General features: G+C 43.4%; 1 protein-coding gene across 8 annotated transcripts in view; it reads right to left on the bottom strand.

Annotated features, from left to right (window-relative positions):
* The window catches only part of PHF21A (PHD finger protein 21A), a 225,658-nt gene that overhangs the window by 136,899 nt on the left and 69,873 nt on the right, over positions 1 to 18,886 (bottom strand). The window contains exon 1 of one of the 8 annotated variants that reach the window (XM_062196255.1): positions 952 to 1,053. The exons of the other annotated variants lie outside the window; for them this stretch is intronic. Within the exon in view, the coding sequence (XP_062052239.1) occupies positions 952 to 975 (24 nt within the window). The 5' untranslated portion in view covers positions 976 to 1,053. Of the gene's footprint in view, positions 1 to 951; positions 1,054 to 18,886 lie in introns of those variants that run through there. 8 annotated transcript variants of the gene reach the window in all.

Below are 18,886 nucleotides of genomic sequence, written 5' to 3'. Positions count from 1 at the left end.
CACTCCATATATATTTCTGAATGAATTAATTAAATGCCCAAAGAGTCTACTTCAAGGGCAGTGGCTGACTGGTATGGTGGTTAAGATGCCTGCATCCCATACTGGAGTGTCTAGCTTCAAGTGTTGGGTCCTCCATTTTTTATTCATTTTTGCTTTCTGCTGGGAGGCAGCAGGCAATGACTCAAGCACTCAGATCTTGACCCTCAAGTGGGAGACTCCGAATGAGTTCCAGGCACCTGGTCAGAGAATCAGGAGACTGAAAGATCTCCGTCTTTGAAATAAAATGAAAATAATTTTTTAAAGCCTGTGCCACGGCTCAATAGGCTAATCCTCCACCTGCGGTGCCGGCACACCGGGTTCTAGTCCCAGTTGGGGCGTCGGGTCCTGTCCTGGTTGCTCCTCTTCCAGTCCAGCTCTCTGCTGTGACCCGGGAAGGCAGTGGAGGATGGCCCAGGTCCTTGGGCCCTGCACCGTATGGGAGACCAGGAGGAAGCATCTGGCTCCTGGCTTCAGATCGGCGCAGCGCACCGGCCATAGTTGCTGTTTGGAGGGTGAACCAATGGAAAAGGAAGACCTTTCTCTCTGTCTCTCTCTCTCTCTCTCTCTCTCTCTCTCTCTAACTCTGCCTGTCCAAAAAAAAATTACGGTGAGAACTTCAAGACACTTAAGAGCAGTCTGAATGTACACTCTTTCTGGATATGGATAACTGACCCCTTTCTATTACAGCTGCCTTAACCTAATGTAACCGAACAGCAGTTTTTTAGCAAGTTTTTTAATCAACTCTTTCCAAAGCATTAAACTTGGTTTTCTTGGGAACAATTTGGTTTTTTATAAGTAATAGTTAATTAAACTACATAATTACAGTAACAGAAACAAATAGCACAAACAAGTTTGGTAACAAACACAGCTCACTCTTGAATGATGATTAAACCAGTAAGTTAGGCTTCTCACCTCTTGGCTTTTACTTCTCCACATATCTTAGCCACAGATTTCTTTCCCCTGACCTTTCCAATGCCCTGGAGCAGTCCATCCATCTGATTACCAGTAGATCATCTGAATCAAGATTCAACAAAATAATCACTAGCTCTGTGTATTACATCATCAAAGGGTCATCGGGCATAGAGGCAACAGGAGTTATGAAATCTCTTACAACACAAAATACTCCAACAAATTACATCCGGAATTCTTTTTTTTTTTTTTTTTTTGACAGGCAAAGTGGACAGTGAGAGAGAGAGAGAGAGAAAGGTCTTCCTTTTGCTGTGGGTTCACCTCCCAATGGCTGTTGCGGCTGGTGCCCTGCAGCCAGCGCACTGCGCTGATCCAAAGCCAGGAGCCAGGTGCTTCTCCTGGTCTCCTATGGGGTGCAGGGCCCAAGCACTTGGGCCATCCTCCACTGTACTCCCGAGCCAAAGCAGAGAGCTGGACTGGAAGAAGAGCAACCGGGACAGAATCCGGCGCCCCGACCGGGACTAGAACCCGGGGTGCCGGCACCACAGGCAGAGGATTAGCCTATTGAGCTGCTGCGTCGGCCCATCCAGAATTCTAACTCACCTGCAAGGAGCATTAACTACTATGCAAGTTAACTTAATGGCCATTCAAAATATAATAGTAGGTGAGTCTAAAACCAGAATTTTTAAATATTCAGCGTATTAGTTTGCTTACTTTTTGTGACAAAAACCAGGAAAGGATATGAGCACATAGAATCACTTTGTTTTGTGATTAAGAATCAGCTCCCATTCAGCAGGTGTCTCAAATGAGGGCATTGGCACCAGGAACTGCTGCCACCAGGAGGCTCTGCAATGTACCTTTTATTCAAACTCCTGGCATTTACAGTATGCCTTCTTCTTTACAGCCCACACGATACCTTCTCAATGACACAAGTTTTCCAAGTAAAGTTCTTTTTTTGTTTTTAATACAGTTATGGCTGCCCTGCTCCCTACTCTGAGGTTAACAAGATGCCCTTTATGTAATATAACGCCTAGGATTTTTAGTTTTATCTTGTAAAGAAAACAACTTTTTTTTAAGTAGACAGGATTTTGGCAATTTTGTTCTTGTTTAAGCTTTTCCAGCCAAGTTCCTAACTCCAACCTTTGTTCAGTGAAACATCTGGCAGGAGATGTGGAGGAAAAGAGACTACATATTCACTGGCTTGGGCCACACAGGCCAGCATCTACTATAAAGACAGCTCAAATTATTTCTCAACTAACAGGGAAATGGTGACAATAGCAAAAGAAAACATTAAGGATCTATAAACCTTGATTATTTTCAGATTAGTCCAAGGTACTATCACAGTCAAGATTTTAAAATAATAACCCCAAAATTAAAATCTTTTAAAAGGTAGAGAAATTTAACAACTTCTATTACTTTCTAGAAATCTAAACTTGTTCAAGATAGATATGTCATTTCTATTGCCCACAAAATATTTTCACCTGTATGTTTATTTCACCAATAAGAGATCTCCCGATCAATGAATCAGAATTTAGTTGCAGAACTATAACAAATTTCATAGATGCTATTGCTTAAAAGAACTTTAGGCAGAAAAATTTTAAGATTAAGCTATAGAGGGATGGGCACTGTGGCAGAGCAAGTTCAGCCATGTAGTGAGAAGCCAAGTTAAGCCAGTTCAAGTCTGGCTTCTCCACTTCCAACCCAGCTTCCTGCTAATGCACCTGGGAAAGCAGCAGATCATGGCCCAAGAACCTGGATCCTTGCAACCCCCATGAGACCCAGATGGAGTTCCAGGCTCCTGGCTTCAACCTGGCCCAGCTCTGGCTGTTGCTGGCATAAAGATCTCTCTCTCTCTCTCTCTCTCTTTCTCCCCCTCCCTCTCTCTGTCATTCTTTCAAATAAGTAAGTCATTCAAATAAATAAAAATTTTTAAAAAAGCCATAGAATCCTTGTGCTTTGTGAGAGTCCTGACACTTTTAGTAAACAAATCATGTGCTATTCTCCTCAGGGCTTAGTTCCATGAAAAGGATACATTATTCACAAACACAAATAGTGGGGCTGACTTGCTGGTTTTTTTTTTTTTTAAAGATTTATTTATTTATTTGAAAGAGTTACACAGAGAGAGAAGGTGAAGCAGAGAGAGACAGAGACTGAGAGAGAGAGAGAGACAGAGAGAGTGTGTCTTCCATCCGATGGTTCACTGCCCAGATGCCCACAGCAGCCGGAGCTGCACCGATCCAAAGCCAGGAGCCAGGAGCTTCTTCCAGGTCTCCCACATGGGTGCAGGGGCCCAAGGACTTGGGCCATCTCCTACTGCTTTCCTAGGCTATAACAGATAGCTGGATCGGAAGTGGAGCAGCCGGGACTAGAACCAGCACCCATATGGGATGCCGGCACTGCAGGCAGTGGCTTTACCCGCTACATCACAGCGCTGGCCCCTGACTTGTTGTTTTTACTTGTCTATTTTTTAAAGACTTATTATTTATTTTAAAGTTTACAGAGAGCACACATGGGAGAGAGAGAAATATCTTCCATCTACTGGTTCACTTCCAAATTGCCTGCAACAGCCAGGGATGGGCCAGGCCAAAGACAGAAACCAGAAATTCAATCCAGGTGTCCTATGTGGATAGCAGGCCCTCAAGTACTTGACCACCATCTGCTGCCTTCCAGGTACATTGGTAGGGAGTTGGATGGGAAGCCAAGTAGCTGGGATTGGAACCAGGCACTCAGATATGGGATGCAGGCACCCCAAGTAGTGGCTTAGCCTGCTGTGCAACAATGCCTGCCTCTTTACTTGTCTATTTGGAAACCTAATCAAGTGCCATAGCTTATAAAGATAACTGATTTTATTTGCTTTAAATACAGTAAAAAAAATATCTAGATGGTTAAAGTAAATCCTAAAAAAATACCAGAAGATTAGTGCAGAAAAGGAAATAAAAACATCCTTGGCTTAATCTGTTTTGGTCTACATAAAAATCATAACTGAGGGATTTTCCCTCAAGTTCATATTGTGCTTTATTACAGGAAACAAAAAGCAGAATAGTTCTTTTCACTATACGATGATCAATGGGCTATTAATGTTTAAGACTTTTTTCTCCCAGATTTATTTATTGATTTGAAAAGTAGAGTTACAAAGAGAGGGAGAGAGACACAGAGATCTGCCATCCACAGGTTTACTCCCCAAATGGACACAACAGCCAGGGCTGGGCTAAGCTGAAGTCAGGAGCCAGGAGCTTCATGCAGGCCTCCCATACAGGTAGCAGGGGCCCAAGCACTTGGACCATTTTTCCATGCTTCTCCCACGGCAGTTAGCAGGGGGCTAGATAGGAAGTAGTGCAGTCAGGACTTGAACCAGCGCCCTATGAGATGCTGGCATTGCAGGTGGCAGCTTAACTCACTACATGCCACAACACTGACCCCATCTTAAAACTGCATAAGCAGTGCTCACACCAATGTGCAACTCTCACCTCTGGGTGTGAGTGCTACAGGAGGGTTTCCTCTCAGCCCTTCTCTGCAGGATTTTGTGTTGGAATTACAGAATGCAAGAATTTATTTCAGTGGCTATTTTCTCCATCACCATTCTAGATGCACAGCAATGTTAATGCAATACAAATGATGGACTCCAAGAGCATTAGGGTTTAATTTTCCCAAGGAACTCAGGCTGATTTGGAAATTGCAGAACAGAATGAAATTTCTTGAATTACACAGGGAAAACTATACTTTTTGTTCTCCATGTTTTGCTTCCTGAGTAGGGGCGCAAAAACAAAGAAAGAATTGGTACCTCTTTAAAAATGTCATCTACAATATGACTCAAGTTGAAATAAGAAAGATCAACAAAACCCTAACTCCAGCAACAGCAAGGGCCGCACAAGTGCAAGCAGGCAGTACTGGCTGCTCCAGACTCAAGTCCACCTCACTGACCCACTGGACTGAGAAGGGGTCTCATGAGAAGACACTATCCACGAACCCCGGCTGAAATGCATCAGAGATTTTCCACATGAGAGCAGACTCAGAGGAGGAAAGTGTAAAACACATGATGCCCAAGGGAATTTTCCTCTAAAACTCTAGTCTTGCACAGTACATTTTCAAGTGTGTCACTGGGTAACTTAGCTGCTAACCCGACTGACAGGTACAAAGCACTATGCGGGGGGTGGGGGGGACCCCTCTAATCTGTTTTTGATGGAAATTCAAAACATACCCCTTTCCCTACTTTGCAAAGGTTTTCCTGTCAGTTGCTTTTCCAACTTGGAGAAGAGCTCCAGTCCCCTAACATCTCACCTTTAAGAAAATCTTGTTACATGTGAAGGATCTCACTTACACCTGCAGAAAACAGAAACTAGAGGGCCACAGTCTGCACACCTCCCTACACGGCGGTGCTGTCCTGCCACAGGGGACAGCAGGAGGAAGGTTAAACTGTGACTATTCTAAAATGTCAAGCGTCATGACCTCACAACTCCAATCACTTACTCAGGAAGAACGATGGGAATATCCAAGAGAGAAAACATGGGATACTCTCTTTTCATACGAGGCTTAACTGTGTTATGCTGTTGCTCAAATGAAATCTGATTAAGACTTAAAGCAGACATCTCAAAGGTCCAAAGCATACCAAACTTCTCACAGATGACTACAAAAAGGGCAGGGACACTGATAGACTCTCAGTATCTACGAAGGTCCCTGGCACATGGGGGATCTATGTCCTTGCCAAACAATCTGATTCTCAAAAGCTTTTCATTAGATTTCAGGTATGGATTATATCCATGTGAAATAACTTCCTTAATAAAATGATTGACCCTAAAAATGAACACGATATTTCTAGAGAGCAATGAGGGAACATAAAAGACTTCAAAAACATTGGGACATCGCTGCCTAACTCCAACTCCTCTCCCTGGAGTTGCGCTCAAATCCAGCCACGTCTGTACTAGTGGCATGGTCCTTGGCTCCATATAGGTGCACTGCACTCTTCTTTTCAAAAATCTGGAATGTAAATAAGCCAGAGAATGTGGGATGGTCTCTATAATAAAGGAGATAAGAACTTAGAAACTTAAAAAAAAAAAAAAGTAGGAACTTCACAGTGGCCAGAAGTCTTCTGCCAGCTGCATGCAGAGAGAGGCTGAGAAAGTCGATCTATTGGGAGGGGAGAGGAAGCAGACACAGAGAAAGACAAAGGGACACACGAGACACGGAGTGTGGTTCCAGTTCTAAAAGCTGCCCTAATATGGCAACTTAAACTAGTTGGAGTTAGATTCTCCTACACACACCAAACAAGTCTTCACAAAAACATGTAAAAAGCATCTATTTACTCCTTATCCAGGAATTTATATTTTTACTTCTAGGGAATAATCAAAATCATGTAAACCCAAGGATGTACACTGCAGAGGTACTGCACCTCATGAGTAGCAGTGAGCAGCTAACTAAAAGGGTACGTCCTTCTCTCTCATAGACATCAAGGGAAAGTCAAATAACAATAAAGTGGGAATGATCCAAATGTATGAAAATTGTGAACAATGGGCTGGCACTGTACTGTAGTGGCTTAAGCCGCTGCCTGTGATCCCGGCATCCCATATGGGTCCCGGTTCATGTTCCAGCTGCTCCATGCTAATATGTCTGGGAAAGCAGCAGAAGATGGCTCAAGTGCTGGGGCTCCTGCACCCATGTGGGAGACCTGGATGAAGCTCCTGCATGGCCCCGGCTTCAGCCTTGTGGCCATTTGGGGAAATAACCAGTGGATGGAAGATTCTCTCTCTTTCTCTCTGTAACCTGCCTTTCAAATAATTACATTAATTAAAAATGAACTGATTTAAATAAACCTCATGATATAATATTTCACCTATATAATGGGATATATCAAGCCACTAAAAGCAATATTCCTAAAGAATATTTAAGAATATGAAGAAATGCTCAATGATATATTAAAACAGCTTTTCTTTTATTTGAGAAGGAGAGTTACAGACAGTGAGAGGAAGAGAAAGAGAGAAAGGTCTTCCTTCTGTTGGTTCACTCCCCAGATGGCCGCAATGGCTGGAGCTGTGCCGGTCCGAAGCCAGGAACCAGGTACTTCCTCCCGGTCTCCCATGCAGGTGCACGGGCCCAAGCACTTGGGCCATCTTCTACTGCTTTCCCAGGCCACAGCAGAGAGCTGGATTGGAAGAGGGGCAGCCGAGACTAGAACTGGTGCCCATATGGGATGCTGGTGCCACAGGCAGAGGATTAACCTACTGCACAATGGCACCAGCACCTAAAACAGTTTTTCTAAAAGAAGTATAATACGTTTCATTTTTACTACAAATATATGACAGGGATCGCAGCTAAATTTATTTTTCGTCCTTGGTAATTTTCCAATGAACATACATGACTTTTATAATCAACTGAAAGAAATGTTTAAAGAAATGATAAACCATGACCACTACTGCCAATATTCTAGTCTCCTAACAGCTCTAAGCAAGAAAAGGAAAAACAAACAAAAAGATCTGATCTCAGCACACACTCCATAGAAAAAAGATACCTTATGATTTCTTACTTAAGAACTCACTGATGTGAAAGACAAGAGTGCTTTTGTACAGCTGGATATTGGAGGAAGGCACACACTCTTCTGAGGTGGAAAGAAGACCTCCCAGACAGTTTTAATATTTGAGATTCAGAGCAACAGAACCTCAGAAATCAAGCTGCCCTGAAAGTAGAGAGAGCAAAGAGTAGTCAAGGAAATGGGTTTATGGGGTCCCATGTGGTCTGTCTTGGACTTACTTATCTTCCACCTCACCTCTCACTGCTCTCCCTTTCAGCTGACAATCTAATGAAATGTTCAAACCTGTTAAAATCCAACCACCTCTTTAAATAATGCAAATCCCAGTCTTCTTCAATATTATTTGAAATTCTAAACAACCTTGAGCTGCACAGCCTGGACTTATATCTGGCTCTATCACTTACCAGCTCCGTGTCCTTGGGCAATTGACTTGCCATCCATAAAATGGAGATAAAAGGCACCTATCTCCTAGCGTCACTGTGAGGGTTAAATGAATTAGCATACGCAAAGCACACAGAGAAGTGCCTGGCAAACAGTAAGTGCTATATAATTATGGCTATTACTAATACTGTAATACTTAGAATTAAAGGTATTCTAAGCAACATCAGACAACGCTTTGTTTCCAAACTACTCAACCTGCCTCTAATCCTCACTGAGAGAATCCCTGCTCCAGCAACCCTAACTCCTGCAGTTCTCAGAACATGCCTTGCTGTCACCTATTCCTATGCTTTTGCACATGCTGTTCTTTCTGCCTGGAAGGCCCTGGTGCACCTAGCTAATCCCTACTCATCCTGCAACACTTGGCTCAGTAATCAGCTTGTCTGTGAACGCTCCCGTGATAACTCCCTGCCAAGAGAAGCTCCCTTTCTGGTTACCATCCTCATGCTGACTTCCAATTTATTACAATTGTTTACATGTCCATATCCTCCATGAAAGTCTGAGCTTAGTGGGGGTAGGCTATAGATATACATTTATTGGAATCCAAATAATTCACAGAGTAGTTTTTATTTAATAAATGCTTACTGACAACCAGTACATCAATGAATGAACAGGCAAAAATCCCCGACCTCACAGCTTTACAGTTTCTGGGATTGGAGTGTGGTACCAGAGGTACTGCTGAAGGGTAGAAGGGATATAACACCCAATGGGACTAAACTCATGAGCAGTAGTATGTTATTAAGAGAAAAGCAAGCAGCTAAAAGGGCATGCCCTTCTCTGCTATAAACATCTAAGGAATGTCAATCGAATTTCAGAGTGGCTATGTGGCTTACACTGAGAAAACTGAAAGGAGAAGGGCCACCGTCTGCAGCGCCAGCATCCTATGTGGGCGCCAGTTTGAGTCCTGGTCGCTCTACTTCCAATTCAGCTCCCTGCTAACGTGCCTGGGAAAGCAATGGAGGATGGCCAAGTGTGTGGGCCACTGTACCTACATGGGAGACCTGGAAGAAGCTCCTAGCTCCTGGCTTTGGCCTGGCCCAGCCCTGGCCATTGCAGCCATTTGGGGAGTGAACCAGCAGATGGAAGAGCTCTATCTCTCCCTCTGTCTTGCCCACCCTATCTCTAACTCTCTCAAATAATAAATAAATAAATATTCAAAAAAAAAGAAAGAAAGAAAAGGAGAGCTTTAGAGAGACCCAAATACAGTCCCCCAAAGCCTGGGAATGGGTGGAAGGCCAGACTTAGCCCAAAGGGAAGTTGCCTCAGGAGTCTGTGGTAATCCCACAAAGATGAAACATCCTACTAATGATGGTCCAGTCTTCAAATCTCTGTTACTTTTTCTATAAAAGTAATATATAAATATAGCTTTAAAAATTACTACAGTTCAGGGGCCAATGCTGTGGCATAGCAGGTAAAGCCACGGCCTCAGGTGCTGATATCACATATGGGCGCTGGTTCGAGACCCGGCTGTTCCACTTCCAATCCAGCTCTCTGCAGTGGTCTAGGAAAGCAGTAGAAGATGGCCCAAGTCCTTGGGCCCCTGCACCCACATGGAGACCTGGAGGAAGCTCCTGGCTCCTGGCTTCAGATTGGCCCAGTTCCAGGCATTGAGGCCACCTGAGAAGTGAACCAACAGATGGAAGACCTCTCTCTCTGCCTCTGCCTCTCTGTAACTCTGCCTGTCAGATAAACAAATCTTTAAAAAAATTACTGCAGTCCAGTTCTTTCAAAACACCAATTTCATCTGTTTACCTTCTCATTTAAAAAATATACATTCATTTTGGCCTTTATTTTCTCATTTTAATCATTATCTATTGAACTCCTACCACAGACAAATGAAACTGAATTCTACTCCCATCCTTCCACCCATCCTCCATCCCATTACAGTTATATTACAATTAAGTCCATATTTAAGGTCTGTACTATTATTCAGGTACAACTAGCCATTCACTGTGACTACACTTACCTTCTTGCAGAACATTTTGCTATTCCTGGAACAAAAGACGGCCTTGTTTTGTCATCTGCTTGGTTTTCTATATGTCCGTCATTACTTCTTCTCCCCGTACTCCCCCAAAGAAGCTGTAAAATGTCTCAATAATGGCTCAAAATATATCACAGGACCTATTTGTCCACTTTTGTTTCTTGTCCACGTCTTTCCTGGAATCCTCCATCCTCCTATTCAACCTGAACTGGTTGTTTTCTAAATCTGTTGTACAATAGTTTCCTGGGTTTATCATCAGCCAGGATTTTCTCCATCTCTTTTATATCAGATCTTCTACCTTCTGGATCCTTATCTTCATCTTTATTGGTTTACTTTCTTGCTCTGACAGAGAACATTCTTCAGTAGCTTCCTCAAAATGGGTGCATGGGAGCTAAGTTTTGTGATGTTGTTTGTCTAAAAATGTCTCGATTCTACCGCCAGAATTGATTGAAAAACAGCTTATAGAATTCTACACTAGGCTGCCACTGCGGCTCAGTAGGCTAATTCTCCACCTGCGGCGCCGGCATCCTGGGTTCTAGTCCCGGTTGGGGCGCTGGATTCTGTCCCGGTTGCTCCTCTTCCAGTCCAGCTCTCTGCTGTGGCCCGGGAGTGCAGTGGAGGATGGCCCAAGTGCTTGGGCCCTGCACCCGCATGGGAGACCAGGAGAAGCACCTGGCTACTGGCTTCGGATCGGCACAGCGCGTCGGCCATAGCGGACATTTAGGGGGTAAACCAACGGAAGGAAGACCTTTTTCTCTGTCTCTCTCTAACTCTGCCTGTCAAAAAAAAAATTAAGAAGAATTCTACACTAGAAATCACTTATTCAGACTTTCTAATGCGTTGTTCTAATGACTTCTAGCTTCCTGTGTTGCTGCAAAGAAGTTTGATTTCCAAGCCCAGAGCACAGCTGTTTCTTCTCTGAGGAAGCTGTGAGGAATTTTACTTATTTTTCTGAAGCTTCACAATGATGGACCTTGGAACAAGGAGGTGAGGGTTTTCTTCACGCAGTTTTAGGCACTTACAGGATTCTACTCATCTAGAATTACGTGCTCTTCAGCTATGGGAAATTTCATTCTTGGATCATCTTCTGTTTTCTGTTCTCTCAGAATTTCGACTAGTCACACAGGAGATCTTTTTTAAAATATTCCCGATTTTTTTCTCATTTCTACTGTCCACCTTTTTGCCTCTGTGTTAATTAAGAGATAGGGCCAATTTCATTCTTTACCCTTTTTATTTAAACCAAAAGTTATTTGGGCTTTCTAATTGTTCATTTATTCCTAGCAGCCTGTTTTAATTCCACAGATGCAGTATCTTCTCTTACAGATCTGAGGATCTAAATTTATAGTTATTTTGAATTGCCCTTTCCCATTCTCTGGGTCTCTTCTAACTTTCATGGTAATGGTTTTCTTTAGGTATCTGTGGATTCCTGGCTATTATGTTTCTATTTAAGAATGAAGTGCTAAGGATATACAGCAACTAGAACTCTTATACACTGCTGGTGTAAATGTAAAATGGTACAAACGCTTTGGAAAACATTTTGGCAGCTGCTTGAAAAGTTTTATACACACACACACACACACACAACCCAGATATACTGAGGCCCTTACCTAAGAGAAATGAAGTTCCCACTGTCTTGTACATGAATGCTCATAGTAACTTTATTTTTTAATAGCTAAAAACTGGAAACAGCCCAAAAAGTATACACTTTATAAGTCCATTGTTATAATTCTAGAATATGCAAACTAAACCACAGTAATAAAAAGCAGATCAGTGTTTTCCTGGGGACACAGGTTGGGGGAGGCAGGGAGGGATTACCAAGAAACACAAGGCAAACTTTCAGAAGTGATGGAAAAGGTCATTATCTTGACTGTGGTAATGGCTTCCTACCATCAAAAATTAGACCCTTTGAAGACACATAGCTCACATTAATTATTCTGCAATATATCTGTAAAAGAGAGAAAGGGAGAGAGTGGGAGACAAAGAGAACTTAAAAGTGGCTAAAAAAAAAAGAGGTGCTAGAAAGGAATTGAAAAGGTGGGGTTAGCAAGTCTGTGAAAGGGGTCTCTACTCAGCACATTCCCTGTCTTCAGTGAGGCACTGGTCCTGCCTTGGACTGCTAGCCTGGGCCTAGAATCGCTGAGTTGAGTGCCCCTCTGATGAAATGTATCCAGAGTAAGGTTGGCAAAACTTTCTGCAAACCACCAGACAGTAACTATGAGAATGCAATAAATACTTTGTCCTGTCTACTTGTCTCTGACATTTTGTAGCACAAAAGTAGTCACAGATAACATATAAACCAAAGAGTATGTCTGTGTTCTAGCAACTTAATTTACCAAAACAGGTAGCAGGCCATATTTGGCCTAAGTGCAGGCTATGGTTTGCCAATCCTTGCTCTAGACAATCATACTAGTTTTTCCATCTTTGGAACACTAATCAATTTCTCTTCAGAAGAACACCATGAAGTAATGTCTAAAACATTATACTGAAGAAGATAAGGGGGCAGGTGTTTGGCCTAGTGCTTAAGATTGCCTTGTGCATTCAGATCTGGCTGAAAAGCCCATGAGAGCATTTCAGGCATGGAAAGCCAAGACACTGCGGCAAAAAATGACCTAAATGAAAGATCTCTGTGAGTGAGATCCCAGCAGAAAGAACGGGCCATTAAAGAAGGGGGTACCTTGCTCTGAAGGGAGGAGAGAACTTCCACTTTGATTATGGCCTTGTCTAAATAAGGTCAGAGTTTGTGAACCCAAGAGACTTCCAGAGCCTTGGCAGCTCATGACAAGAGCCTCAGCTGATCACTGACATCATAAATCAGAGTGTCAATTGTTAAATCAACAACAGGAGTCACTGTGCACTTGCTCCCCATGTAGGACCTCTGTCCTTAATGTGTTGTACTATGAGAATTAACAGTAAAACTAGTCTTCAAACAGTACTTTATATTTGTGTGTCTGTGTGGGTGCAAACCGTTGAAATCTTTACGCAGTATAGAGTTGGTCTTCTGTATATAAAGCTAATTAAAAATGCATCTTAATGAAGAATGGGATGGGAGAGGGCGTAGGAGATGGCATGGTTTGCGGGTGGGAGGGTGGTTATTGGGGGGAAGAACCGCTATAACCTGAAAGTTGTACTTTTTAAATTTATATTTATTAAATAAAAGTTTTCTATTTAAATAAAAAGATTGCCTTGTATCCCTTATGGGAGTGACTAGATTAGAAGCTAGCTCTGCACCTGACTGGAGCCTCTTGCTAACGCAGACCCTGGGAGGCAGCCGCAATGACAAACGACTGGATTCCTGTCACACATGTGCTCTCTCTCTCCCTCTCAAATAAATAAATAAATAATTTAAGAAAAAAAAAAAGACAAAAAGCAGCAAGAATTAAGGAGGGACATTGTATAAAGGGATACCAGAATCTTTGAAAAAGTTACACACAAATTTATCCATATTAGCAACAGACAAGACGTAAGAGCAGTGCTTCTGATAAGTTGCAAACATGTTTCATCTGATGAGCTCACCTCACAGGACAAACGGAAATCAGAGGAAGAAGCATGTGTGTCCTTAGAAGTTTTTATCACAGATGTTTATAAATGGCTTCCAACTGCTACTTTTCCCTACTTGAATATTAATTTCGAGTTTTAGGTGTGAATAACAGTCAAGAGATTTCATTCCAGATTCTCTTCATAAAAAATCAAATAGGGGCAGGCAGTTTGCCTAGCAATTAATAAGAAACCACTTGGGACACCCAAATCCCATATTGGAGTTCCTGGATTCTCTAAGTCCATGAGGAAGTCCATGGTATAGGAAAAATATTATTAATTTTTCCTCAGTAGCTATATTAAATGACAGGAACACCAAATAAAGCCAAATTATTAATAATCATTCACTGCTCTTAAGGAGAATGAGTTCAGAACTATCTTTAGTGTTCTTCTTGGTCAAAATGATAACATTTGGTTTTGCAAAAGGGAGAGGTTTTTTTTTTTTTTAAGATTTATTTATTTATTTATTCGACAGGTAGAGTTACAGACAGTGAAAGAGAGACAGAGAGAAAGGTCTTCCCTCCTTTGGTTCACTCCCCAAATGGCCGCCATGGCCGGCACTGCACCAATCTGAAGCCAGGAGCCAGGCGCTTCCTCCTGGTCTCCCACACGGGCACAGGGACCCAAGCACCTGGGCCATCCTCCACTGCCCTCCCGGGCCACAGAAGAGAGCTGGACTGGAAGAGGAGCAACCAGGACTAGAACCCAGCGCCCATATGGGATGCGGGCGTCGCAGGCAGAGGACTAACCAAGTGAGCCACGGCGCCGGCCCCCAGGGAGAGGTTTTTTTTAAAAAAAGTGATAGAGGGGCCGGCGCCGTGGCTCACTTGGTTAGTCCTCTGCCTGCGACGCCCGCATCCCATATGGGCACTGGTGCAAGTCCCAGCTGCTCCACTTCGGATCCAGCTCTCTTCTGTGGCCCGGGAGGGCAGTGGAGGATGGCCCAGGTGCTTGGGCCCCTGTGCCCGTGTGGGAGACCTGGAAGAAGCTCCTGGCTCCTGCTGGGGAGTGAACTAGTGTTTGGAAGACACCTCCCTCCCTCCTTCCCTCCCCCTCCCTCTATCCCTCTCTCCCTCTCTCCTTCTCTCTCTCTGCCTTTCAATAACTCTGCCTTTCAAATAAATAAATATATATATATATATATATTTTTTTTTTTGACAGGCAGAGTGGACAGTGAGAGAGAGAGACAGAGAGAAAGGTCTTCCTTTTGCTGTTGGTTCACCCTCCAATGGCGGCTGGTGCGCTGCGGCCGGTGCACCGTGCTGATCCGATGGCAGGAGCCAGGTGCTTATCCTGGTCTCCTATGGGGTGCAGGGCCCAAGCACTTGGACCATTCTCCACTGCACTCCCGGGCCATAGCAAAGAGCTGGCCTCGAAGAGGGGCAACCGGGACAGAATCCGGAGCCCCGACCGGGACTAGAACCTGGTGTGCCGGTGCCGCAAGGCGGAGGATTAGCCTATTGAGCCGCGGCGCCGGCTGAAATAAATAAATATATCTTTAAAAATAAATAAATAAATAAAAGGTGATAAAGGTGGGAATAGCATACGAGGCGACAAATCAGTTGAAGATTTCTAGACTCATTTCAGAGCAAAGGAACACGTGATCTTCACTGAGAGACTACCAATCACTGTCACTTTCAGACGGAGCTGGGCTGTGGGGGTCAGCCAAGCCCTCTGAGTCACACCAACACTTGCTTCTTCAAGTTGGAGTAAACCAACTTCGAGGGATAAGTCTTCTGAAAAGGTCATTTCCCAGGTCACCCTCCCAGTTAACCAGCAGCCACAGATGTTACTAGTCAGAGTACACTCCTTTTCTCTCTCTCTTTTTTTTTTTTTTTTTTTCATCCTAATCTGGTGGGGAAAAAATCCAGTGGGACAAACGGGAATATGGGATTTGGCCTGCTAGTGTTCACCATCTTAAAAAGACGGATCCAAAAATACTATTTGGGTTTTGAAAAGCCCTGGCTTTACTGAGTGAGGCAAGTATGAAGGCACTGTTTACCAAGGAACAGCAAGGTTTCAAAGGCACAGAAGACTGAGGGTAACTCACACACAATTTAAAAACATCCAGATTTACCCTTCTAATAATAGATTGATTTGGGGAACAGTAAAATTATTTTGACACTCCTTGCCCTGAAGCTCATTGCTAGCTAGGGTGGCAAAGAAAGACCTGTCAAAAACAACCCAAAGAGCCAGTAACAAACCCTAAACTAATGATGTAATTATAGTGCTTTAACACATGTGCATCTTCAGATATACACTATATTTAACCTACATTAGTAGAGACAATATTATAGAGACCCTGTTGACTGGTTTCTCAAAATCTATTATTCTCTATCCCTCTTGTTTCATTGCTAACAAGACACAAATAAACAAAAAACCTTGTTTAGGAGCCTGTGCTGTGCACCCCATATGGGCGCTGGCTCGAGTCCCAGCTACTCCTCTTCTGATCAGGCTCCCTGCTAATGCAACTGGGAAAGCAATAGAGGATGACCCAAGTCATGCGATCACATGCAGGACCAGAAAGAAGCTCCTGGCTCTTGGCTTTGGACCAGCCCAGCTCCGGCCACTGCAGCCATTTGGGCAATGAACCAACAAATGGAAGTGATCACTCTCTTCTGCTTCCTTCCCTTCCTCTCTCTAATTCTGCTTTCAAATAAATAAATAAATGTGTGTGTGTGTTTCTTTAAAAGAAAAAAAAAAAAGCACCTTGTTTGATATCTAGTCTCAAATGCTTGAGGGGTGAATCTCTAGGCCCAGGTCACAAGTCTGTTTTAAATTCCTTGCTCCTGCCTGGAAAGGCATTGGCATGAGACACAACTGTGATCAACAGGACACACAGTGTGCTGAGGGCTTCTGACTAAAGTTCTTCATGCCCTAAAGAAGAAGAAACGGTCCTTTTTCGTCCCAGGATATTAGTGTGTGCAGCCTGGAGCTACAGCAGCCGTCCTGTGATCAGGAGCAATGGCTTGTTGACTCGTTGAGGGTTCCAAGCAGAACCAAGCCGAGAGCACGGGCTGTGATGATGTTGCTAGCTGTGGAACTGAACAACTGCAGTACTTCTTATTATATGAATCAATAAACCCACTTATTATTTCCGCTACTCTTAGGCCTTCTGCTACAGACAGCTAGAAGCATCTGAACTGACAAAACTATACTGTCCATATTACTGATGAGGAAACCAGTTCCAGAAATTCAACAGACACAGGCTGACAGTGAACAGCACAGCCAGGACTAGAACTTTCTATGTTTCTTTAACAAATGTTTAAGCACCACTCTGTTTCCCGAAACACTAGTGAACACGGTTCCCAGAGGCTCGCAATCTGAGAGGAAGACAGACAGACTGTCAGTTAGACATGTAATACAGAGAGCAATGAACCATCAGTTCACAAGAGAGAGCACTTGCCCATGCCGTGGGCCGGTAGGGCAGGTATATGCAGGAGACAACATATGTTTTTCCTCTAGTGACTTAAAATTTCAAAAGATGACTTCCTTTGAATCTATAATTATTTTAAAAAAGTTTTTTAAACTTAAAAAAATGAATGTAATCTCATAAATGTTGAACAAAATAAGTCAGATGGAAAAGAATACACTCTATTTGAATCCACACATAAGCAAAATTAATCGAGGTTATTAGAAATCACAACAGTGGTTTCTCTGGTGGAGGCAGGCAGCAAATTCAAGAAAACATAATGGGGTTTCTGTGTTGATATTTATATTCTGATTATTGGCATGGGTACTAGTTACCCAAGTGTCTCAGCTTGTAAAAATGTATTTTAACTACATGCATATACATATAGATATATACATAACCACAGGCATATACATATAGATACATACATAAATTAGATGTGATATTCTCTGTATTTATACTTCAATGATTTTTAAAGACTACTTGTATGTTTCTTACAAAAAACAAATTAAAATAATAAAAAGTGTCCGCTTTCTTGTCCCCCACTCTTGAACTCCATTTTTCTTTTTTAAAGATTTATTTATGGGGCCAGTGCAGTGGTGTAGTGGGCTAACCCTTCGCCTGCAGCGCCAGCATCCCATATGGGCACTAGTTCATGTCCCAGCTGCTTTTCTTCCAATCCAGCTCTTTGCTATGGCCTGTAGAAGATGGCCCAAGTCCTTGGGCCCCTGCACCCAAGTGGGAGACCTGGCTTTGGATGGGTGCAGCTCCGGCCGTTGCGGCCACCTGGGGAGTAACCATCGGATGGAAGACCTCTCTCTTTCTGTCTCTCCTCTCTGTGTAACTCTTTCAAATAAATAAATAAATCTTAATAAAAAGAGAGAGAGGAAGAGAGAGAGAGAGAGAGAGGTAGCTCTCTGCCTTTGGCAAGTACTCCCACCACGATGACATCCACCATGTTGTGATGTGGCCAGAGGGTCCTTGCCGGGGTGCCATGAATCATGAGCCAAATAAACATCTTTACTTTATAAACTACCCAGCCTTAGTATTTTGTCATAGCAACAGAAAACGAACTCCTACAACAGAACTATGTAAATAATTCTACATAATCTTGGATTTTTCCCATGTATAAGTGACCACAAATACATAAATAAAAATACTTTAGTATTTTTTATTTTAAATAAATACTGAATTACACTCTACATCTATTTTACAATCTGCTTTTCCAGTTTGTTCATCCTTCCATTCAGGTAAGCACCTCATTCTTTTTTTTCCTTTTTTTTTCTTTTGACAGGCAAGAGTGGACAGTGAGAGAGAGAGAGACAGAGAGAAAGGTCTTCCTTTGCCGTTGGTTCACCCCCCATGGCCGCTGCAGCCAGCACACTGTGCTGATCCAAAGCCAGGAGCCAGGTGCTTCCCTGGTCTCCCGCACAGGTGCAAGGCCCAAGGACCTGGGCCATCCTCCACTGCACTCCCGGGCCACAGCAGAGAGCTGGCCTGGAAGAGGGGCAACCGGGACAGGATCGGTGCCCCGACTGGGACTAGAACCCAGGGTGTCGGCGCCACAGGTGGAGGATTAGCCTAGTGAGCCGCGGCGCTGGCCAGCACCTCATTCTTTTTCAATAGCTACAGGCTATTCCATAATATCCATAAAAAGCTAACTCTTACACATTACTTTTTTTTAAAGATTTATTTATTTATTTGAAAGTCAGAGTTACAAAGAGAGAGGAGGGGCAGAGAGAGGTCAGTCTTCCATCCGTTAGTTCACTCCCCAACTGGCCGCAATGGCCAGAGCTGCACTGATCAAAAGCCAAGAGCCAGGAGCTTCTTCTGGGTCTCCCACACGGGGACAGGGGCCCAAGGACTTGGGCCATCTTCCACTGCTTTCCCAGGCCATAGCAGAGAGCTGGATCGGAAGTGGAGCAGCTGGGTCTTGAACCGGCACCCATATTGGATACCAGCACTGCAGGCGGCAGCTTTACCCACTCCGCCACAATGCCTGCCCCTATACAATGCCTGCCCCTATATACTACTTCTTAATCTGCCCTGATTT

This window comes from Lepus europaeus, chromosome 7 (genome assembly GCF_033115175.1).
Source record: "Lepus europaeus isolate LE1 chromosome 7, mLepTim1.pri, whole genome shotgun sequence".
Classification (NCBI taxonomy): domain Eukaryota; kingdom Metazoa; phylum Chordata; class Mammalia; order Lagomorpha; family Leporidae; genus Lepus; species Lepus europaeus.
The sequence above is the reverse complement of the archived record's forward strand: the minus strand, read 5'-3'. Positions and strand labels throughout refer to the sequence as shown.